Here is a 23,793-nt window from a genome sequence, read left to right on the forward strand (position 1 = left end):
AAACCTAATAAATGCTTGACAGTGATTCCTTTCTATCACTGAATTCAGGTAAAGTCTGTCCTCAATTAAGGACAAGATCCTTATAATCTATAGCAGAATCAGACATATGATCTGTCTATCATGCTCTCTGTTGACCCTCCATTTTAGGAATGGATAAATCTATTTTTGAAATCTTTCTATAAGTGACTTCTATGCCTTTCAGTGAGATGAAGTCTACAAGAACTTCCAAGACCAAGTAGTGAGCCTGATAGTGCAAGACTGTACAAGATTGAGGGACTGGACATCTTTTTATACAGGGTTTGTGTGAACTTTCAGCTTGCATTTACTAAAATCATTCAAAGAGGAAAGCACAGAAAGAACTCTTCAGCCATGAAGGTGCACAATACCACACTGGTGAGGGAAAAGATTCGCCAGGAAATGTGCAAAAGCCTTCACCCCCCTGAAAGATAAAATTTATTTAAGCCTATTATGTGAGAAACAGTTCCAAAGACATTCCCATATTCAACCCAGCTGAAAAAACCCAGTGCTGATAGCAATAGCTAGCACAGACTGTTCTGTAGTGAAGCCAACGTTCCTCATGGCAAACAGCTGAAAAAGATGCTCCTCCAAAACAACATCCTGCAGACAAGAAGAGCATGTACTCAGGGTATCCTTCTTGTGGCTTACCTTAACAAAACAAGCTCAACAGGATGCAACACAACCATGCAGGCTGAGCAACTAAGTAGTATTCAGTCTAAGGCACATTTGAGCATTGCCCTTTAGAATTTATGCTAAAACTATCATACAGCTAAATTTAACCATGTCTTTCAAACAAGGGCCCTTCACTCAAAAGCAGTTGGCTTCCCTCCAGCATTGATAATCAGCAGAAACAGAGAAAGCCTTCAAAGACTTCAACTCCTCTATGTCTGCTATAAACCAAAGTGGTTTTGAAAAGCAGTGTATTGTAGAGATTATTACCCCAGCACAGCAAACTTCCCCGTATGGAGATGACTCACTATGTATTCCTCAGTATCCTGTTCCAGTGAAGCTGCTCACAGATGTACAAGAGCCCAGGCCCAAACAGTGCCTATAAGCAGCATTTTCACTGTTCTGCAATAGTGGCTTATGGCAACAGAAGCTGAGCAGACAGCTGGGTGGTGAACAGCACTCAGGAAGACCTCCTGCCAAGACCTCCACACAAGGACAAGAATAATGTACCACAGTAACACAGAGAAGCATGTACTGATAAAATCCAAAGGAAGAGTTGCATTGTGCTAGAAATGGATATTTTTATGTCTGTGAAACAAAAATGGTTTCCCAGTTTGCTCCAGACCCAAAGGCTTTTAACTGACTCATTTTCCTGTTTTGATTTGGTTGCAATAGACAGCAGGGACTCTGGGTAAAGATAAATATTTGAAGCAGTTATGTCTTCCAGTAACCAGCCCTATAACTTCCAGTAAGAGGATTCTGCAACAGAAGGCAGACACGAGAACAGGGCTGGGGATGCAAGTTACTTATTATGGAAGCTGACTTATATGGCACGAGAGTACAGAGTTCAGTTACATAAATCTGCTCACAAATGCTAATGTTTTAGCACCAAATTTGCATTTCAACTGTGCAGCACAGCCCCCCATCTTGATAGGTGGCTGCACACAACAGTGCCCAACAGCAAGAGAATTCCTAGGTTTTCCATAAATATTTCTCCTAGCATTTTAATATTTAAAACAGTTCCAACATGTGATTGTTGATTAAGTTTAGTGGCTCTCAGGCAGTAGATTATAATTTTAGAGCACGTACATCGCTCAGTATGCAGGAATTTAGGAAAGCAGCAGCTGTATAAGCAGCTCACACAAAGCACATAAAAACTGTGCTATTTTTATTAGCAAGCATCAGCATTCAGGTCCTCAAAGATCTGAAGTGGAAGTTCAGCAACAGGCTTATTTCTGGAGCATTACTTCATTTCATCTGAGGAGATTAACACTTTAAACATTAACTCTTAAATGACCTTTGATGTCCTGTAGTACCTTGGATATTGATGGTGAGAAAACAGAGCCTACAATTTGTCCATGTCAGGACACCCTGAGAACTGCTGCCAGCATTACAGCAGGTGACAGATTATTTTTTCCCCCTTTATTGAGCAGTTTGGAAGTATTTAAAGAATGCTTTACAAAAATCAAACTTAGTTTGAACCTTGTCCTTTACTTGATGCGAGGGAATGCAATTTGAATTCTGATCAAGAAAACTCATCTAGAGGTCTGCAGGGTTCAACCCCCTCCCACAAATACATAGAAAGCAGCTTTTTCTGCATCAGCTCATCTAGGCTGCTCAATATGATGAAAACAGAGCAAATATGTAACAAAAAAAATTTAAGCAACTTAAGGAGCTTCCATGTCCCCTGAGCTTAACAACTGGAGTAGAAGTGTTTGCTGCCCATGGAAACTGTATGAAGTTAAAACTATTTAAAAGAACAGACTGGTCTCCTTGGCTAAACCACCTCCTTCACCATTTAGGCAGCTTTTATTTAGTAAAGTGCCCAACACACCCCTCCCTCAACCTTCACTGACTACAAAGAAGTATTTTAGTCGAAACAAGGCATGAGGATTACAGCACTTACAGTCTTCCTTCAGAGGGTGAAGGCTTTTTGATGATAAGAACTGGAGAACAAGGCTGCTGCCAATGCCACAGCACCCAGCAAGAACTCAAAACCCCGAGGCTGCTTCTCTCCCCAAGGTTAACACTTCGACTTACCAATAGGGAGCTGCCATTCTCCCTCTACCTCTCAGCATGTTCACCTGCCAAAGCTTCAGGGGTAACACTGTTGTTCTAGTTTATTATTCTCCTGGAAGTGTTCCTCCCAGGGTAAAACACTAAGGAGCTGACAGGAATCAAACACTGCTTGCTATTAGGAGGAAGAAAAGAACACTGAAAAGCTTGAAGACAGCTTTTCTGACTACTTGTCTCCCTTGCATCCAGGAGAAACGCAGTGACAGTGCAAAGGAGTCTTCTGGTACCAGGCAGCCTACTTATCCAGTATAGGTTAGTGTGCAAACAAAGGATAAGAAGGATCTAGGCTGGATCTTTGACAGTGTTTACTAACAGGCTTGACAGTCATTTGCTTCAATCTTTGAGGAGCTTGCCTTTATTGATGATAAAAAGTGTGCAGACAGCAAGGATAATTATTTTCGATAGGGATGACACGTGCCACATCTCTACAGAAATAAAGATACATACACTTGATGATAGAATAAATTGTAAACAGCCAAAAAAAGTCTAGCCTACTACAGCAAGCACTGGCCAAATTTATCTTCATGAATCAAAGAGCCAACGCTGCATTTCTACAGGAGTAAGAGCAGATGAAGGACTTTCTGCACCCATTTGAAAGACAGGAAAAGGAGACAGCTGCAGCCAGGGATTAGGCCCAAGGGCTCGAGAGCACCAATAGCTGGGCTGATTTGCAAGAGCTTCCATGCAAGAAGCAGCAATTTGAATGGAAAAGGGTCTGATTATACTACTCCACTTAGCAAGCCAAAGTACAAAGCTGGACAGAGCAGAGGAAGGGAGACAGAGGTAAGAAAACATGAGCTCTAAGAAGACATTCTTTTGCTTACCAGTGTTTGCTAGATAAGTAGAAAGCTTCTAGCAATTTAGAGAACTGCAAAAAGCAGTACTAACATCAGTGAGTACAAGGCACCTGGCACGCAGCCATCTCAGGCAGTTTTACAATTCAAAGTTCCTAAATTATTCATCTACCACCACTTGGCTTACTGAACAACACCACGGTTACAACGGGTAAGTTCATAGGTGAGGATGGTGCCATAAAGGGAAAATAAAGTCCAAAAGTGTTTTCTCCAAGTACTTTTGAACACCTGCACAGATAGAATAACTTTGCTTATTTCTGCTTTCTCCCTGCCACCCTGTTTTTCCCAGCAGTACTCTCACCCCTTCCTCCCTGAAGTGTAAGGGAGCTGAACAAACCAGGTCTGAAAGCCAGTTCACAGCTGTGAACATTCTTCTGTAGAGAAGAATTGGTCATATAACAGATTTGACAACAAACCCAGTACTGATATAACAAAAGGGATTGCTGGGCTACTTATTTTGCTTTCATGGTAGAATTTGAAAAGAGCTGCTTAATCAGCTTTCCTAACACTCTGAATAATTAGCAAGTAATCAAAGCCTTGCAAGATTTTTCAGTGGAGTATGGCACAAGCTGTTTTCACACAGCTTTTTGCTAATTAGTCCTGCAAACTATTTCATGCATAATTGCAGGAATTTAAATATATTTGTTCCACTTTAGTCCCCAGGTGACTTTCATGCCTAAAGACAGGATTTCTTTGATTTTTTTTTAATTTCTGTATTGAAAAAAGTCCATGATAACATCAATAGTAAGAAAAAAACCCCACATATACATCATCTTAAAGCTGTCTGTCCTGTAAATCCTTTCAATCCCCAACAGCAATTATATTCCTGTCTTCCTTAACAGAGGTACAGTGGTAAGAGTAAGAGGACTGAACAACTACCTATTGACACATTGTTCTAACTTGTTTCAGCTGAGTTTGCTTCCTGGGGTCATGGAAACCTTTCGGACAATATTCTACCCAAGAACCATGTATTGGAGATCACTGCTGCAGCTTTCAGAGAAGTTGGCAAGCCTGAACTCAGCTGATCCAGAGAAAACAACCCACAACTGCACACTATTAACACAACACCAGGGTTCTGCAAGCAGCTCTTCACACCTGCAATTAATGCACAACAGATGTCTAAAAATTGCAGTACATGTTCTGCATTTTCACTCTTTAGGGTATGGTTTGTTCTCCAACTGAAAGTCAAAAACATGGCTGTAATACAGCAGTGCTAAGAGCCTGTGCTGTGAGAAGAGCTGAAATAGGGGTAGTATGGACTCTGAATTAGCTTCCAATCCATTTCCAAAGATTAGCTGATACTAATATGCCTTCAAGACTGGTAATCAGCACAGCTTCATGCTTTCTCCTTCAGTGACTATGTCAATCTGGACTGCTACACTGAGATGGCAAGTGTCTAAGGTACCAAGTAACTTGAACCTCCTTAATGTATTTTTTGGGTATGTAATTGCTTTGCAGTTGAGGCAGTGGACGTAATCAAGAATCCAAACACACATTACTACCGAACCTGGAGTGCATCACAGAACCCTCTTTGGGTTCCAATTTAAAAACAGATAATGCTTTGTTTCCTCTAAAAGTTTACAGACCCCATGGCCTCATATCTCACACCTTATGTAATCAAGGCACCCAACACAGCACTGCTAAAAGCCTCTCATCTCCCCTAGAATGACTACCCTTAAGTCAGTTTGACTTTTGAGATCCAAAAGGAAAGTTCATGCAGCTGCACTGAGCACTTACTAGATAATTGATGTATTTAGGGCTTCTAAATAGGACTTGCAAGTTTTCAAAGTGATTGCAGAAGATAAATACTGTAATCAAAGTCCTTGTCCCTCCAAATGCTCATGAAATTGTACTAAATGCTTCCTATTATTGGTGAAGGTTACTGGTGAAGATAAAAGCTGCTGCACTGATTCTGAAAGTCCTAGAATGGAGGGTCAAGGATCAGCCTGCTCAAATACACAGCTGACATAAGGTCAGTTTGAAGTGAATGCAACAGCCTTAGAGCTGGTCAGTATGTCATCACTTTATTAAACCAGTTATGATGTGCTCTACCCAGTAATACATTTAATTAGTTTTCAATCAACTTAAGGCACTTCAAATAGGAGTAGGCACTTTAAAACTAATAGCCACCCCTGTGTTCATTATAAGCACACTGACACAGCATAAAAACCATTTCCTCCCTGTGACCCCCAACAGATTTCCTCCCTAAGAGAAAGGAGTACAAGAACATGAACAAGTGCTGACTGCATCCGTGGAGAGCCCTGCACAACAAGGGTTGGTCTTAACTCCAGGTACCTGAGACACTAGCAATAATGAAACGCTTGACTTGGAACAGGTTTATTTTATCAAGATTGCACCCTGCACCAATTTATTTGCACTCAGGTTTAAGAAACACACTAGGCAGAAGAAGAGATAAGTGCAGCTCTTATTCCTATAATACAGGTCAACATGGAAAAAAATGTACTTACTCTTTGGTCAGAAGTGGGCATGATTTGAGTAGAAAGCGGGCCAAAGCAGAGTCCTGGTAAATGAGTTCAGGAGGGGCAGTTGGGCTTTTTAAATTCAAGCAGCGAACAATAACATACAGCACAGCAGCAACTGCAGCCAGCTTCACCCCATCAAACACTGCTGGCAGCTCAGAGGTTTCCAATATTGCACTCATTTTGAGCCTGGAGATTAAAAAAAAAATATATATATAAAAGCTTTTAGAAATACACCATTGGATGTATCAACTGTCATGTAAAATATACAACTGTGCTAACCAACTAAATTTGTTAGTCAACACTGCTAAGAAATCCTAGCATATCAACTCAGACTAGCAACTTTCAAGATGAAGGGAAATTTATTTGGTACTGGTCTAAGCACCCTGACCAACAAAAGAAATATAGAAACTGGGTGATCAGCTGGGAAGGAGATTTATTCCTAATCAGTGCTGCATTACAATTGCACCAGTGTCTCAGGTGTCAAGCCCTGGTCTGCAGCCAGGCAATGCATTCAGGATCTTGCACAAGACTACCCACAGCTCAAACAGAAGCCAGGTGAAAAGTCAGTCTATAAAGACACCTTAGCAGCTTTGGATGTGTTTCCTCACAAATGTACAAGACAGACTTGAAAATGAGAGCCTGAAAGAACTACTGTGTTAGTTCCTCAGCCTGAGTTTTACAATTCCATGAGAATACTGGTACTAAATCCTGCCTCTGTTTAAGGTGGTCACTTTATGTACTGGCAATTTCAGCATTTCTTTTAGTTCACTGCAGTTCTGCAGCTGAAGGACTAGATTAATATCTGGTCTTTCAAGGGCTTCAGAGTAAAGGAACAGAGGCAGGGAAAAGAACTAAAAAAAAAAAAAAAATACATCCTTCTGGCTTGAAATCAAGTTTTTAAACTGATCCAGCTTTCTTTGAACACACAGTTCAAACAGCTGGCTGCAGTTGTTGAAGGGGTAGGTTTTTCCCCTCAGTCTTTCCTCAGTCATATGGGTAACCCAAGTAAGATATCAACCAACAAGCCAAGTCTTACCAATTTCAATTTTTCCTCAAGCTAGAAAAAACCCCTGCCAGTCCTCAGTAGACTTGTCACCTTCTGGATCCACGTGCTACAGGAGTTACCCTGTGAAGGGAAGAAAAGCAAATTGATTATTACTGATAAAGCTGCATCTCTCAGCTGGAGATAAACACAAATTTATACAAAAGTCCCACCACAGACATTGCTAGTGATTTGTGTACTCAGTCATAACCACTTCAACTCTGATCCATCTGCATCAGAAATCTCTTGCCCGTGGACAGATTCCAGACTAGATCACTTGCCTACAGCATATTAATGCATCTGCAGTATGTAAACACACCTTCATGAGCAGAGACAGACCCCATCTCTGCAAGACAGTGCAGCATTGTACCAAATTAGAAGAACTATCCTAATCCCTTTGTATTTAAAAGACCAGAATTAACAGGATGCTGTTTTACTCAACTTCCTGCAATATCTACACTGTTACTGAAGTGTGAAGCCAGACTGAAAGAAGTTTTCTGCTACTTTTATTCCGGCTTAGCAAGGCAGCTCACTCCTACAGATGGAAGCTTGTAAACAGTCTCTGCTTGTTCCCACACTTGCTTTTTGAGATGTTACAACATATCACACTTCAAGACCGTGAGAGCCACAGGAGGCTCAGACACAGCCACCTAATTAATACTAGTGCACATGCAAGAAGGCTTGTTACAAGAATTTGATGATGCCAATAAAGGACAGAGCTTTCAGTCTGTGACCATAAAAGCATAAGTGATATTTACAATTAGAGTTGGCTTCCTACAGGCACAACAAATCGATGGGGAATCAGAGCTTCCAGGAAAAGCTCCAGAACTGTCTGCTCCCTACCACAGCTGCTGCTTCCAAATGGAAAACACACCACCAGGACAGATCATATCAAAGCTTTATTCTTCCTAGCAGGAATGAAGAGCATCAGAAGTACTTTCTGTACTCAGTGCAGCTACACCAAAATCCCTTGGAAGAAAACACAAATGACATCAGCTATTGATTAACAGTGTGCTGAAAAGCTGCAAGTTTCTGCCACCGTAACCATATGCATCACAGAACAGAAGGTGAGGAAAGAAGAGACATTTAATTTTGGACAGCTCTGAAGCTTTTATTTTCCAATTCTGAGCTTCACAGTAGAAGGGAGCAGAGTGGGCCACAAAAAGACATCTACTCAGAAGATTACATTGGCATCACATATCTCAATGAAGAGTTCAAGTAAAGTGTTCAGCTGTATCATGCCCATACTTAGTATATTTTCACCAACCCTACCATCATTTGTGTAGGAGACAACAGGCAAACTACAGAAATGGCTTCCCCAGAGAAGGTGCAAGTGGCAGAAGAGCAGACCAAGTTCCTGAACTCCAGGACAACCAGGTGCTTGAGCAAGTCCTCCACAGCTGAAACTCCCTGGAGTTCTGTTAACATATTCCTTTCATTGTTTTATTTAGAAAATTGAGACACTAATACAAGACTTATCCCAGATCTTCCTGCCACCTGGATTTTAAGATAGCTTGTCATTTACAGCTTTCACCTTAGTGAATTTGTTAAAAATAAACCTGGGCACAATTAGTCATTAGGATTTTGTACTAGTGATTCAGTGTAACTGATCCAGCTAAGCCCTATCTCCCTGAGAGTGCTCTCTCCCATATAATCTTCAGATTACATACACACCACGTCTTTTCTGATACTTTTAGATCTCATTTTAGCCTGTCACTCCCTTAAAACAGCTTGATATTACTTACAGAAAAGTCAGCTGTTGGTAGGCAGGATTATGCTTTGACACTTGTGAACTAGTACTTTTCCATTTTAAGACAGTCTAAACACACATTCACTGAACTTACGCACCTCAAACATGCGCTAAAGGATCATGTACTTGTCAGGATCTTCACCCAAAAGCTCAGATCAGTCTGTAGATGTAACACAAAGCTGGCACTGCTGCTGCAGTTGCACAGGTATCTGCAGTGATTATTTAAGCAATGGATCTAAGTCCATGAAGATTAGATTGGTAAACTCCAAGCCCTATGGATCCAGCTGTGGCACTTCAGGTACCTCCTCTACAGTCTGGTATTTCTGAAGTCCTAAACAGACTCATCTCAGCCAGGGCAGATTTGCAGGGGCTGAGTCAAGGCACTCTGCTCTAAAATTTCAAGGGTTTAGCTTAATAAAATGAATTTGAGCTCTGCCTCTAATCACATAGGACAAATGCCTCCCTCTTTACCAGCTGGGATAAGGTCACCTTGCTTCTGTTTTGTTAAACCCTTTTTGCATTGACCCAATAAACTTGTCTGTTTACGAAAGAGGACAGATAACCACAGTGTTGAGCCAGACAAATTTTAATCTAGAATATCCTCTAACAGGGTCAGCACTAATTTAAATGGACAAACATTTGGTCCTTTCTGTATGCAGAACACTGGATTCACTTCTGGCAGGTTAGACAAAACTAGCAAGAGGCAGTAAGTGTACCACTGGAAGCAATCAAGCCTGCCTGTACATCCATCACAGGGGTTTGAGATACACATTGAGGAACACAAAGAATTTGAAACTCTTGGCCCCAAGGATGTTATTTTGAAGAACCTTAATTTTTTTTTTTTTTTAAAGAATCACAGGCATGACAGCCCCCAAGACCTACAGCCCTTTTAAGCAATGTTCTTAAGTCCCAATTGTGACTGAGAGCTAAGTTTAAAATCAATCACTGGAAAGCAAGTGCTGAATTTGTGGTCTTTTCATTTCCCCTTTCATCACAAAAAGCTGAAAATCATGTTGCAGGAAACATTTCAGCGCTATTTGCTAGAATGCAATTCACCTGTACAAGTACAATGAGAAAAAAAACCCCATGTCTCCCCTTTCCAGACAGGAACAGAAACAAGTACAACAAAAGCCAGGAGAGCTACAGCAAATTCCTTACTATCCTTTCAAAGACACTAGGTTTTGGAAAAGCCATCAAAATATTTACTTGTATAGTAAGTGAATACACAACTGTCAACAAATCCAGGACTTGTACACGTTTCAGTTACAGGCTTCCTGTGGAGAGGAAACTCTTCCAGGGACAGAAGTCACTTCATGCTGTGACTCAATGCGGCACAATCGGGATTTGTTAACTACCAAGCATTACAGCTCCTCCACCCATGGAAGCAGAGTCTGACTGTGCATACTGGAAAGCCAACATTAAAAAAAGCAAAGGCATTAAAGGAAGCCATTCCCACAGGATCCTTCCTTCAGGCCTTTTAATGAGCCACTGAAAGCCTCATTTCACTAAAAACGCTTCTGGCTAAAGCAAAGATGCAGCTACACGGAACAGACAAGAGCAAAGGCCTCTTTGAAAGGGACTCCACTAGCAAGATATTTTATGCTCCATTACATTGACTGAAGAATCTTGAAGGAATGCCATTTCCAGCAATGGCAGCTCAGTACAAAAGCCTCATAGCTGCCCTCCCACCAGTCAGCACTCTGGCTCACTGGTGCTCTCAGAGCTCAGCTGGACACCAAAGTGAAGCATGCCTGGCCAACACTGAAAGTCTTTAAAAATCCCCTTTCTTATGCTTTTACAGCTTCCACCAAGCAGTGTGATACTCTCTTACCCACAAAGATTCAGAAGAGTCAAAGAAGCTGCTTCTGACAGACTAAGCAGACAGACTTTGTTAACTAATGCACCACACATTTCTTGGACTGGTTTAATACATTTTTAGTGTCCACTTGGGGAATAAAACTCAAAGTAAGTACGTTAGACAAGAGAAAAGCAAACTCACCCTACTTTAAGAGTTGTTCCTAGGCAGATCAGAAGTAAGGGTTTTTTTTACCACCTCTTTGAAGGGCAAAGAAGGATGGCTGTTTCACTGAAATTAGTTCTTTGGGGAATGTTTCTAGGAAATTAATTGTCTTTAATATCAACCAAACCTAATGCCTCTTCTGAAAGATACACTGCAAAACCAGAAATTACAGGCCTGTCACTGCCAGGTAAGATATTTAGAACCATGTTATGGAGAAGGGAACTTTATTTAAGAGAGGTTTGAAAGCCAGAGCAGTGCATAGTTTTTTAAATAAAGGAAAGTTTTATACATATTACTCAAATCTCACTCCAGGAAGTGTACAGAAATGTCACATTACTGAGCATTCAAGGGTTTCAGTGCAGAGGAAGATATTTTGAGACCATCCAGATGAAGATGAATATACCTGGGAAAGGCTCTGAAGCATGTGTCCTGATGGGAAAGGCTGCCAGACTTTTTGTAAAGCACTGGAGGGCAGTCTGAAGGCACACAATCCACACAACTACAGGAACCTGTTCAAGAGTAATCATGAAGAAAGCCTCAAGCTTTATTGCACAGTCCCATATCCTACCTTTTACCCAGCACTTGTATAAAAAAAATGATTTCCTTTTGATGGAAAAGTGTCAAGTCTAAACTGCTACTTTGTTTCAAGAAAATTAAATAGATACAAGTATTTTAGGACCACGCCAGCACTATACCTCATCAGCTTAAGCACACAAAGCAAGTCACAACACCACTTATCTTGAGACTGGCATGTACCCAGCCCAAGCTTATCCAGAGCAAAACCTCCCATAACCTTTGGTGGTGGCTTAAAGAAAAACATGTGAAACAAGTGCTGAGATCATCTTGATGCATCACTCGGTACTTCTGGCCATTTCAAAGAGCCAACTAAGTCTCAGAGCACAGAGGGTATAATTAAGAATTAGCTGAGCACTTCAAGAACTTAAGCTTAGGGTTAGATGTGGCCACGAGAGATAAAGCGAAGTCCTCAGGAGTCCAGCAAAGCCCCCCATGGTTTTGTTGTTCTACATCTGACAGATTTTATCTCCAAACACAGAGGGCACACTGACATGTCCCCTCACAAGGATGGTTAAAAAAACACTACTTGGACAGCACATGGAAGTCCTTGGTACAAATCCCTCCACCTCGTGCCAGAGCCTGCACCCAGGCCAGGATTTGGCCGGTTGGCAAGTACAGACACCAGCAAGTATTGTTTACACCCTGTTCCAAAAAGAATTTCTTGGCTGGTGCCTTGACTGGAATTTGACCTTTTCATGAATTACAATACTTGGCTCATACTAAGTTTAGAGGTACTGTGAGGTTACAGGGATAAAGTTCTCAGCACAAGGCACCATCAGTGCAGAAAGACAGGTGCATTTAACTGGAGTTTTTTCCTTTTTGACTTTGAGGAATCCTACATCTTCAGAGCAGAAATCAACCACCTAAGAAGGCTGGGTGTATATCCCAAGGCAACTCGCCTAAGAAGCACCTGAGAATAATTCTACAGCCAACAGGGCCGAAGGCTCTTTAGGTCCTTCAGGTCTCCAAAAAGGGCAATTTACAGTCAAATGAGCCTTGAATTTCACTTCCTTCCAACTACAGGAACTGCCTTTGTTTCTTTACAAAATCATTTTAGCTGATCAAAAATAGTTCAACTGGCCCACAGGCAGCTTTTGTGTATTACCCAAAGAGGTTGCTATGTAGACTCCATGTATGTTGCCTTATCTGGTTCCTCTGTCTCAGACGGATTGAAAACCACTGCATTAGCTTTTATTGCACACACCTGATGAACATGATTAAACTAACACAGAACAAGTCTCTGACTTCACAGAAATCAATTAATTGCAGTAGTCAAATAACTATGTTTGCTTAGATAACATAAGCCTTTCCTTTACGATAAGATACAGGATACTTGGGACCGTCACACCCTGACCACTGCCTTACGGAACTACAGGGCAAAGCTTCAGCTTCTTGGACAAGAGGTCAAGCTTACTTCTACATACAGAGAGAAATACTGGGTAACACCTCTCCACAGCCTTACAGCATTAGCTGCTTATCACACAACCCTGTGCCAGCGAGCAGCACCAAGCTCAAGGGAAGAAGTGGAGTAAACAGGCTGTAGAGAACCTGACGATCCATGCTCAGTAGTTGAGGGAATGATCCCAGCACCAAGCCATAGAGCTGGGAGAGCTAATAAAAACTACATTACAGACCAACATCCCCAAGGAGTCTGCTCTATTCCCTCACTATATTTTGAAGCACAGCATCATATTGTTAAAGCCTCATTTACCCTCCAACCCCTCCATCCCCAGTCGCAGAGCTCAGCTGTTCATACTGGAGGAGCAGCTCAAAGTCCAAGCACATCACAGCTGTTTGCTCAGCCACAGGGTGCACAGACAAGCAAGTAGGGAACATGTTCCACACCAGACCAGCTGCAGAGCAAGGAAAGACCACCTATCCCAAAGCACAACACAGGTAAGAGAACTTTATTCAAGACTGGTCCAGTTCAAGTAGTCTGAAAACACCTATATCTGAACATGATCCAAAGCTGAGGTGCCACTTGACTGAGGCCTTCAAACACCTTATTTTTTTTTCCCCCCAGTGAGCAGCTCCTCTCCACCGGGGAACAGAAGATTTGCAGAGTCATTCTCTCAGAGTCTGTCCATGACTGATAGAAGGCTCACACTAGAGAAGTCCAATTCATGTAATGACATTGAAAACGAAGCAACAACATTTCAGGACAGAAGAATTACATACAAAGAGACAGGACCTGACCAACACACAATTACCACCACTGCTACATTGCCCTCTCTCCTGCTGAATTCCAAGTGAGAGGCTAGAGATATTATAGGCATACGTCTTATGACATTTTGTCCTTACCTCTTACAAGGACGTTCACTGTAAGTGGCTGTGCATCTGCTTGTTTCACTTAGTGCAACCTTTCATAGTCACATATGCCCAACCTTCACAGAACTGGGTGTTCCAGTTAAGGGACAGCCAGGCTTGAACACCTTCAGCATAACCTTTCTGGAACCTGCAGCTCTATGCAAAAGCATCTTTGAAGATTTAAGTTTAGAAGCAGGACAGATTATTGAAGAGTGACTCTCTCAACAGCAGTCTTTTATCCCCTTTTAAGGAGTCTGTACTACGCTTTTTGAGGACGGAAAGTCCTGAATAGGGCTGTATCTCAGTTACTTGAAACTAATATGTAAGACATTTTGGAATGGTCTTTGCAAGGGCTCAGTCCATATTAGTAGAGGAACTTGTCACTCACTTATTTTAGTCAGATCGAACCCACAATGAAAGGAAACAAGTATTTCTCAACAGCAGAGTAAGTAAGTGCGAGGCAACCGCACTTCTTGGTCAATCCAGAGGTACAGATAAAAATCTGTACCCTGGCAAGTGTGACACCTCCTTCCACTGCCGTTACCTCTAACGGAGCACAGGCACAAAGGTGCTTCAAGCGTATGGTTTGTACAGAACTGCTTTGCAAAGCATTTTCAATTATTGCTGCCTGATATCAGCAAAGCAAGGTTGGCAGTCAGAGACAATCTTTATTATTAAGTCAACTGATACAGCTGAAGAAAAGACAAGCCCTTGGGCGTACAAGCCTTCCCAGAGCCAGAAGAGGCCGAGTTAGCTGCCTGACTGGGTTAGCATCACTGCCACCCACATATGATGGGCAAGTGGGACTTTGCTTCTCCACAAGAAGGACAACGTGCCCTTGCACACTGAAATTAAATCAACTGTTTGGTACTGCAGTCAGTCAGCTGAGTTTGATCAGTTGTTTAACTGTATATAAATTTAAACTTTGCAAGATATTTAGGCTGAAGAAGGGCAAATATTTGCACAGAAGATCAATTGTTCTATAGCACCGTAAGAATAGCAATTCAGAGCTCAGAAACACTGTTTCAGAGAAACTCAAAAGCAAAGATGAAGACTCCAATATACTAGCAAAACTGTGGTTATTTAGGCTTTTGCTGGAAAGTCCAAACCACCAGTTTCAGGCTATACCTTGCAACAGGAATTATAAGCACCCAGCTTATTATAAGATCCCAGCACTTAAACCCTTACCAGAGTCTTTGCTAAACCCTGTTCTTTGTTAACTTATTCCAAGTTCTGGTACTGCCAGAGCCAGCAGTGTGAAAGTAGAGATGAGGAGGCAAGAGATACAGAGCAAAAAAGGGGAATAACAGGACAATGTGAATCCAGCAGCACCCAGGCCATTTCCACTATTGAACGAGGTTAAACTACAGAAGGTTTGAATCACTGCTCTAAAGCCACCATTTCCTGTTGTGCACCAAATCACACCTAGAAGTACAATTGGAACTTAGTAGATTCGGACAACCTGTGTCAAGGACAGAGGATGTTATTCAGCCATCTTTCTTTCCCAGTGCCACATCCCAGAACAACTATTTCAACGTGTTAATCTCTGCGTTTTCCCATGACAAGTTTAATAAAGCAGATTTATGAAACACTAAGAGCTTAAGCTGCTATTCATTCCCTGAATAGAAAAATATAGCTTTTACAAGAGTAGAATAAATTAATTTTCAAGTTTAACTTCTTCAGAAACAGTTGTGCATGATGGAAGGACTTATCCCCAAACTCCCCATCTTCTCCACCCCTAAAAAAGACAGTTTGGCACAATCTTAGATCAGCCCCATCTTCTGTGCAGCTAATTCACTCAGTAACACAGAGGACCTCCTGTGCAAAATCAACTGTTTTTAAGAATAAGGCAAGAGAATAGAAGAACCCAAACATTAGCTCTGATTTCCCTTTTAATAACCTTACTGTTCTTACTCTTGACTTTGAGACCAAAATAAGCCATGCCTCAAATAAGAACAGCTGCACGTCCACTGATCCAAGAGACAGGAGAATCCATTGAAACTCCTCTTGTGAAATGAGAACTAAGCAAGCACCTAAGAGAGGACACAGACAAACCAAGAAAAGATAACACAACAACCAGAGACGAGTTGTCAATAACAAAACTCCCTGCAGAGGAAATAAATGTTATCAAAGGAAGTCTGAAGATGAGATATCACAAATGCAAACAGCTGAACTGAGTGTCTTACGAACACCATATCAGCAGGGACTAGAACATGTCAACCTGAGCAATATTACAAATGCGGCTGAGTGTGATAAATAAGGCCTGTAAGATGAATATACTGTACCAGTTAGCTGACTAACAAGCCACTAACATTTGTCACAGAATGAGGCACTAGTGCTGTGGAAGCCAAGCAGCAATCTGCAAGAGGCAGACAGGAATCTTTAGTGCTTGCCAGGCCACTGACAATTGTACATCAACAATAAGAGGAAGCTGTTATGAATTCTCTGAGGAGACCTGCATGAAAATGCAGAATGCAATCCCTCCAGCCATAACTGCGTGAATAAAGCTACTGCTGACAAACCTCTCCAAAGAAGTTAGTGTCAGGTGAGGGATTTCATCACCTGTAACAGATGCACCTACCCACGGTGAGCTGGAGGAAGTCACAAGTTACACGCGAAGGTGCAGAAAGGAGCAATCCCATCACACAGGCTGACAAGCAGGTACACAGTATCTAACAAAAGGGAGTCTGAAGCTGACGCGAGATGCTCCTAGCGGGGTCAGGACCTTGGAGCACCAGAGAAGAAGCCGTTTGGGAGAACAGTGTGACTTGACAGCCGGAGGCACAGCTGCCCTGGCTCTAACCCACACGAGGGCCACCCTCTGCTCTGCACTGAGCTCCCGATAGCATCACACCCCGGCCTTCCCTCCCTGCGAGCACAGGGATGTGCAGCTCCCGGCCCAGCTTCACATCCCCAGGGAGGGCAGGGGGCGGTTGTCACCGTACCGCCAGTCCCAGAGCTTCCACCCCCGGGGAGAACCCAATGCCGAGGGACACCCCACCTCCGCCCCGGGCAATAGACACGCGAGGACAACGCACGGCGGCTGGGCAGGGCGAGACCCGGCCGCGGGGCAGCCCTCTGCGGCCATGCACCGCCGGGAGAAGAAAGGGAGGGAGACCCGGCCACCTCCCGAGCCCCACGGGAAGCTGCTCCCCGCCTCACCTGCAGGCCCTGCCGGGCTCACAGCACCCTCCACTCCTCCCGCCGCCGCTCCCGCCCGTCTGCCGTGGGCCCGCCGCCCGCCGCCCTTTAGCAGCCGCCCTCGCCCTCCCATTGGCCCCCGCCGTGTCGCTTCCGCCTAGAACCGCGCGGCGATTGGTCAGAAGGGAGTTGAGGGCGGGAGCGCGCGCGCCAGCGGAGACGCGCGGGCGCCATTGGCTGGAGAAGGCTCGGCGGGGCGGGGCGTCGTAGTTCCATTGGCTTCGGCGCCTGTCAGTCAGGCGGAGAGCGGTGATTGGCGGCAGAGGGCGCGGGGGGCGGGACTGCCCGTGCCGGAGGGGGGCCGGGAGCGTCGGCGCCATGACAGAGCCTGAGAGAGCCACAGCTCCATCCTCAGCCTCGCCGCTCCCTGCCGCCGGAGCCAACGCCCGTGGTGCAGGGGAGGCTGCGTGAGGAGCGGCTCCAGATGAGGGACACGTTCACCCCTCAGTGATGCGGAGCTCCGTAGTTCTGAGGGCCAAAGCCCCCTCTAGGCTACTTATGAGCTGGTGCTGGATGCTGGTCATGTAATAACGTGTTGCAACTAAAGTCATTCAAGAACAATACTTTAGGGCCTTAAAAATGGTGACAGGGCCTTCACCACGCTGGGTTTGGTTGCCTTGGGCCCACAGGCCACCTGTGTGTGGCAAACACCGGGACCACCCTTGGGCTGTGCCAGCAGCAGGGAAGGGCTTTCCCTGGTCCCTCAGAGGCACAGGAGTGCCCAGCGTCCTCCTCACTAGTGGGGAGTGTGACAGGGACAGTGAAATCCACTTGAAGGTGGATGGACCCCACCATGTCAGGGAGGCACTGGAGGGAAACAAATTATAAGATAACAAACTGTCCACAGTGTGATGTTTATAAACCTGCTTTTCTTGTGTTATCCCAAAAGAGCCATGCATTACGTTGCTGGTAACATCAACTGTTCCGAGCTGTGCTCATGGTTGCTTTATATAACTGGGTGGAAAAATCCTTCCTCTCATTTCAGACATTTTGGTTCCTCTGTTTACTGGGAGTTGGAGCTTCCTACGTAGAGAAAGCTCTCAAGGAGCAAGTCACATTTTCCAGGGCGCTGTGCATGTGGAGAGATGAGTAACTGCTGTAGCCTGAGTCACAGGGAAGGAGAGAGCTCTGAGGAAGGGGAGAGAGGGAACTGCTGGAGTGACGGTGGCAGAACAAACAGCGGCATCCTCTCCTCCTCGATTACTCCAGTTGTGATCCTGCACCGCTCAGTCAAACAGCAGTATTCCTTATCATTTAATTAACCTTGTGGGATTGCCCAGGGTTTATGGTTGCTAAATTTGTCAGCAACTCAGCTGGGCTGAGGTTTGGTGTGTCTCAAGGCAGCTGAGTTATGCTTGTGATCAAGCTACCAGATAGGCTCAGCAGATAAACATCCGGTATCAGGCTTAACTAAGTATTTCAGGAATGTGTTTGAGTTTGATTACACAAAATTGCAGTCCAATTGACTCCGTGTGTACCTTAGCTCCTTCACCATCTGATCCAGGCAGGAAAAAACAGATCCAGGCAGGAAAACATGCCACAGACCGGAGCTGAGCCTCTGGGTAAGGCTTTTATTTTAAATCCTTGAGGCTGTTGGAGATTTCTCTGACCTGAGAGAAGCTCAGCTGTTAGAAGACAGCTTTGTTATGGACCCTGCCACAAAGCAGAGCAAACCAAACTCTCAGCTGCCCACTTCTTGCTGAGGAGAAATGAAACATAGGATGGTCTTTTATACCAGGGTTGCTCAGATGCATCAGTGAGGAATGAGAGCCAAGAACTGGAGGGGACTTAACACTGGAGAGGTGGCAGCACGATTTCCCAGGTGGCTGTGGCAGCAGCAGCCAAAATCCTGAGTTTTGTTTATTGCAGTAAGAAGGGAAGTGATGGAAAAGGTGCCGTGTCTCCAGGAAGGGGAAGAAGAATCGGTGCGAGTCATTGGCATTTCACTCTGAGTGACCTTGGGGGGTTCCAGCTGTACCTTGTGGTGTGGGAGCAGGGGTGTCTGGGAGGGAGCAAGAGCATTTTGGGAATACAAAGGCCTTGTGAAGGGAGCTGCCCTCTCTCAGAGCGTGCAGGGAGTTGCTCTGGCCGGCCCGCTCCATAGGGCTGGCGCTGGGAACAGCAGCGTTACCATAGGTGGAGCGCTCCGGCCCCGAGCCAGCAGAGAGGCTGTGCCACTCACAGCAAACAGCTCATGCTCAGGAAATGCCATCTGAGCGGGAGCCTGAACCATCCCAAAAGGAAGGGTGCTGGGAAGGGCCGAGCTTCATTCCCAGTCTTGTAGGGAAGGATTTGGCAGCACCAGCCCAGCAGATGTTTCTGCCTGATGTTAGTGCAGGGAAGCGGGATGGGGGTGTCCATGAACACCCTAATGCTCTAGAGACAGGAGGATCCTTCTCTGAGTAATGTGGATACTGTCAAAGGGGCCAAATGTGTGTGCAGGGAACTGCAGGCACGGGATAAAATGCAGCTTTGCCTTGTGCTTTGGGCAGGCAATTACCTCTGTACAGAGGCCAAAAAAAGACCGATGATAATTCCACCTTTTTAAACACAGCAATTGGAAAGGTACCAGGCAGAGAGAACGCCACGTGCTGCTGAGCCAGCCTGAAGACACCCCCGTGCAACACCGTGGTGAGAATCACCTTTTGTTCTTCACATCCCTCTCACTTTTTGGCTGTTGCTGCCACAAGGAACTCAAACTCTTTTTCTGCTTCGTTTCCCCTGGCCCAGCTTTTCTCCTGCTCAGCAAACCCGCCGTGTGCTGAAGGACTCCCGCGGACTTTGCACCCCCGAGGGAACCTTTTTGCTGGAGGAAACATCAGGGTGTTCATCTCTGCCAGTGGTGTAGCAGAGAGAAAAAAGGAAAACATCTCTTAGGCAGGGCTTGATTGCCAGCTGAAAATAAGCAAAGTGCCTGTCAGTGACATGTGAGCACAAAAAAAGCTTCGCAGATGGAAATAAAGGCAACGCTTTTTTCCTCTTCTCCCGCTCTGCCTTCCCTGCAGTGCCAGCGAGGCTTTGGCTCGTGGGCTGCAGAGCCGTGCTGTTCCGGAGCCTGTTGGATCTGGAGGCACAGTGCTCTTTGCACTCTTACGTGTTTTCTGAAAATGGTGTCTAAAAGCGTAATGGGCACTTTGCAGAGCTCTAAATAGCCCAGCCTCTGTCCTGAGGAGCTGGCAACGCACGGAGGCAAGTGCCTGGGATGGGAGAACGGCTGCATCATACAAACCAGTCAGGGAGGTGGCACGTGGCCCACCTGCTCAGTATTTTTCCATCGCATTCTCATTCAGCTGCTCCTTTCCAACTTCCAGCTCTGTCACGCTCCTCAAAAGCTTCTACTCTGGGTTTATTTAGCATGGTATTTATTTCCTAATTATAGAACTGAAGTGACTGACCTCAGTCAGCCCTGCTGGGTACTGCTGTCCACCTTTTTGTCCCCTGTAGACCACAGGCTCTGGTCTCTAATGGCTGAAAGCCATTGCTAGAGACTTTTTGACTCCTTTTTTGTTTTTCTACCAAACCCAAGAGGGCTCTGACTGCTAACACAGGGAGCTTCACTTATCATCTCAGAGCAGATGGGCTATTGCATTCCCAAATTCTTTAGGCCGAAAGAGAAATGCCACTTAGCTGAGCACTTTACCAGGCTGTGCTCCGCTGCTCCGTCCACAAATTCCAAATAGCCAGCTCACAGCTTTTACCCCACATCCAGCCACAGCTGCCGGATGGAGGAAAAGGTTTTGAAAATCACTCCCCAGCAACAGCAGTGCTGCTGGTCCTGCTTCTGGATGCTCCATGGCACTTGAATCCTGCCTGGCTCCACAAGCAGTCTCGGTGCTCTAGGAGAAGAATCCATCTGTATCTCCCTCAGATGAATCTGTGCCACAACACCCCTGAATTTTCCAGGGGGTCTGGTTAGGTGAAATTCCTACCTTCTTCACCAAAAGCTGCCAGGCTGAGCAAACCTGTCCCCGCAGCCACTTCTTATGCCACCTCTTATTTGCTCTCACCCACTTCTGGCCCTTTATCACACATTTTGGTGAAGCGAGACACAGCTGCAGGAGCCAAGTGGTGCTTTGGTGTGGCACCTGTTCCTAAAGCCACTGGCACAAGCAGAGGGGTTCCGTGCAGGGGAGGTATCATCAGAGCAGCAGGTGTCTGGCAGGCCTGGAGAGCAGGGAGAGGAGGCATCTCTGGTGGAAAGCAGGATGGACTTGAACAAATTGATGTAGTAGAACCAGAAGGATGTATGAGTTTCTCCTGGAGTGTTTCCAAGATGTCATGCTGAATAAAGGAAGTCATTGGTCTTCTGTTTAATCCCAAGTGGTCTGTCTGACATTTGCCATTATACTGTGTTCCTGAGGTTGGAGTTTGGAAAGACTATGATTATCCTGCCTCAGAAAGCTGGTGAGGGAGACTGCTAAAACCATAGTTATTTTTTTTTCAGTGGCTGCTTGTGAAATATTTTCTCTGGAAAATTTTCCATGGAAGTAGCGGTGCCTGAGGAGAACGAAGGGTTGCAATCCTGCAAACTGAAATGCTCAGTGAAGTGAACAATAGGATTATCAACCTCTTGTAAAAATCCAAATTTTAGTATTGCCTGAGGAACGGGGAAGGACCTCTTCCTAGAGAGCAATATTTATGGAAATAAAATGAGCGGAGGTGGAAGCTACTGCCTTGTGCCAAAATAGTGGGAATCTGGATAGGTCTGGGAGGGAGGGAACAGACAACTGTCTTTGGAGGAGGGTGAGTACAAAGGAAATGGTTGCAGTTGTGATTTGGGAGAATGAGTGATGGTGTTAGGGAGCAGAGAAACAGAGCTCTATTTCCTGGAGGTGTAGAAGGAAAATGGGGATGAAACAGGCTTGATGCTGGTGCAGGGAGATGGGTTGTGGGTAAGGCTGGTGGGAACCACAGGAGAATGTTTTGGGGGGTAGACGGGTGGGCAGGAGTCAGCAAGGAAAAGTGTGGTGGCTGGCATGAAAGGCTAACCTAGAGCATCTCCATCTGCTTGATGCTCTCCTGGAGATGCACTGGCAGTCACAGCCGAATGGGGAAGGCCTGCTGCCACATCCAGAGGCGTGCTGGGGGTGACCACCCTTTTCCATGCACAGGGACCTGGCAGGCTGTGGATCAGCCTCCCAAGAAAACACAGCAACTGCAGAGCTACTGCAGTCACTGATTCCACACCACTCAGTGACCTCAGCCGGCTTTGCAGGAGCAGCATTTCCCCTTGGAAAACCCTGTGTGTACCACCACCAAGTTAAAGTATTGCATGGGCTAGAGGAAGTAACCAGTGCTGCTGACGCTGTGTAATGATCCCGTCTCTGGGCTGACACCACCTGAACTCACTGCAGGCTCCACCTGGCAAAGCTGATGTCTCAACCTTTGGGAAATGACGTCTGAGTTATCACACGTCTGCTCAGAACAGACCAGAGTTATGATCCTGATCCCTGGAGTTCCCATGAAATCTATCCTTGGATATGGTGCTGCAGGAGGATTTTGCCGGAGTTACACAGGGCTGGCCATGTAGGGAGCGTGGGAGGATGCAGGATGCGTGGCTGAGTGATGATGGTGGAGGTCGTTCCTGCTTCCAGCTCAGGGAAGAGCTACCGCCCCGGCGGAGGCTAGAGGGTGCTGTGCTGCAGGGAATGGGCGTCCTCCTCCCTCCCTGCTCAGAACCCCTTCAAAGCCAGGTAAAAATTTGCGGGAAACGCTGCCTCTGAGCTGAGTTGAAGACCAAGGTTCTGGTTATAGTTACTAACAACCTCCAAGGCTTTTTCAGACTATAATAGTTCATTAGTTCATTATTTAGCACCCAAAAAGGTGACATACAGAAAGTTGGGTGGCTTTTCTCTGGTGGGTGAAAAAGGAAAAAGGGGACAGAGACAGGAGTGGGGAAAAAGAGTGAGAAAATGAGGAACAGATCAGAAAATAAGGAAGCTGAGTGGAACAAAAGCAGAGGATAAAGAAAGAAAATAGAAGATGAAACCAAAGCAGAGGATCACATCAGCTACTGTGTCCAATTAAAGGCTTCAGATCTGCTGAATGATGAAAGAGAGATTTGCTTGGGAGAAAAATAAAGGAGCACTTCTTGCTTGCGGTGGCTGAGGCTGCAAAGCCCTTGGCTGCTGGGGCAGGATCAGCTCCTGTTTACCCAGCTGAGGTGTGGCTGATCCTGAGCCCCACAAAGAGCAGGGCTGAGGGGAGACAGGATAGACACGGGAGACAGGGCTGTGTTTGTACAGCAGCTGACAGGCAGCTGCAAGACCAGGCAAAACCACGGCACGCTCCTGAACAAGCAGCTCTGTGAGCAGATCACGGCTCCCTGGAAAGCCTGCCAGCTCACCACAGGCAGGAGGAGCGAACGTGCCTCCTGCATGGGGCTGCACGTGCTCTGCAAAACACAGCCCTGCCACCTTGGGGCTGCGGTTGTGGGGTCACTGTCCTCACAGCTGGCAGAGCTGCTCTCTCTGCCCGCCTGCAGCAGGTGAGGCAAGCGTGCTTACCTTCCCAGGTGTTGGAGAAGACAGCCTACCAAAACTGGGAAGGCGCAGGCATACAAGGGAGGAGGAAGACTGCAAAGGAGTCCCATTTCACAGCTAAAGGGATTGCACCTCCCTCTGGGCCACGGGGAGGTTCTGGTGTTCTTTCGGGTGCGCAGTGCGTGCAGCACCGTGTCCGTGCAGTCGCCTCGCTCACAGAAATGAGCCACATCAGGTCTTGATGGGGTGACCTCCCTCCTGTTTTCCACTTCGAGCTTGAGGTGGGGTAGCAAGGACTGGAAGGGAGCATCCTAA

The 23,793-nt window shown here is 45.5% G+C and overlaps 1 protein-coding gene and 1 long non-coding RNA gene across 4 annotated transcripts in view; one reads left to right on the forward strand and one right to left on the reverse strand.

The window, feature by feature from the left end:
* ABHD2 (abhydrolase domain containing 2, acylglycerol lipase) overlaps nt 1–17,014 on the reverse strand; it is a 36,547-nt gene extending 19,533 nt beyond the window's left edge. The window contains exons 1-3 of one of the 2 annotated variants that reach the window (XM_027745254.2): nt 16,958–17,014; nt 7,137–7,226; nt 6,086–6,286 (exon numbers count right to left, since the gene is read on the reverse strand). In XM_027745254.2, the coding sequence (XP_027601055.1) occupies nt 6,086–6,279 (194 nt within the window). In that variant the 5' untranslated portion in view covers nt 6,280–6,286; nt 7,137–7,226; nt 16,958–17,014. Of the gene's footprint in view, nt 1–6,085; nt 6,287–7,136; nt 7,227–16,376; nt 16,397–16,957 lie in introns of those variants that run through there. The other variant, XM_027745255.2, reaches the window with a different exon arrangement.
* A 318-nt stretch (nt 17,015–17,332) lies between these two features.
* LOC120324887 lies at nt 17,333–21,310 on the forward strand. 2 transcript variants are annotated; one of them, XR_005566563.1, is made up of 3 exons: nt 17,333–18,558; nt 19,551–19,627; nt 19,727–21,310. It is a non-coding gene; the product is annotated as an uncharacterized LOC120324887 (long non-coding RNA). The 2 variants fall into 2 exon arrangements; XR_005566562.1 differs by having other exon boundaries at nt 17,333–19,627.
* The last annotated feature ends 2,483 nt before the right edge of the window (nt 21,311–23,793 follow it).

The sequence above is a fragment of the Pipra filicauda genome, unplaced genomic scaffold (genome assembly GCF_003945595.2).
Source record: "Pipra filicauda isolate LSUMZ 115617 unplaced genomic scaffold, ASM394559v2 scaffold748_size112454_pilon, whole genome shotgun sequence".
NCBI classification, from domain to species: Eukaryota; Metazoa; Chordata; class Aves; order Passeriformes; family Pipridae; genus Pipra; species Pipra filicauda.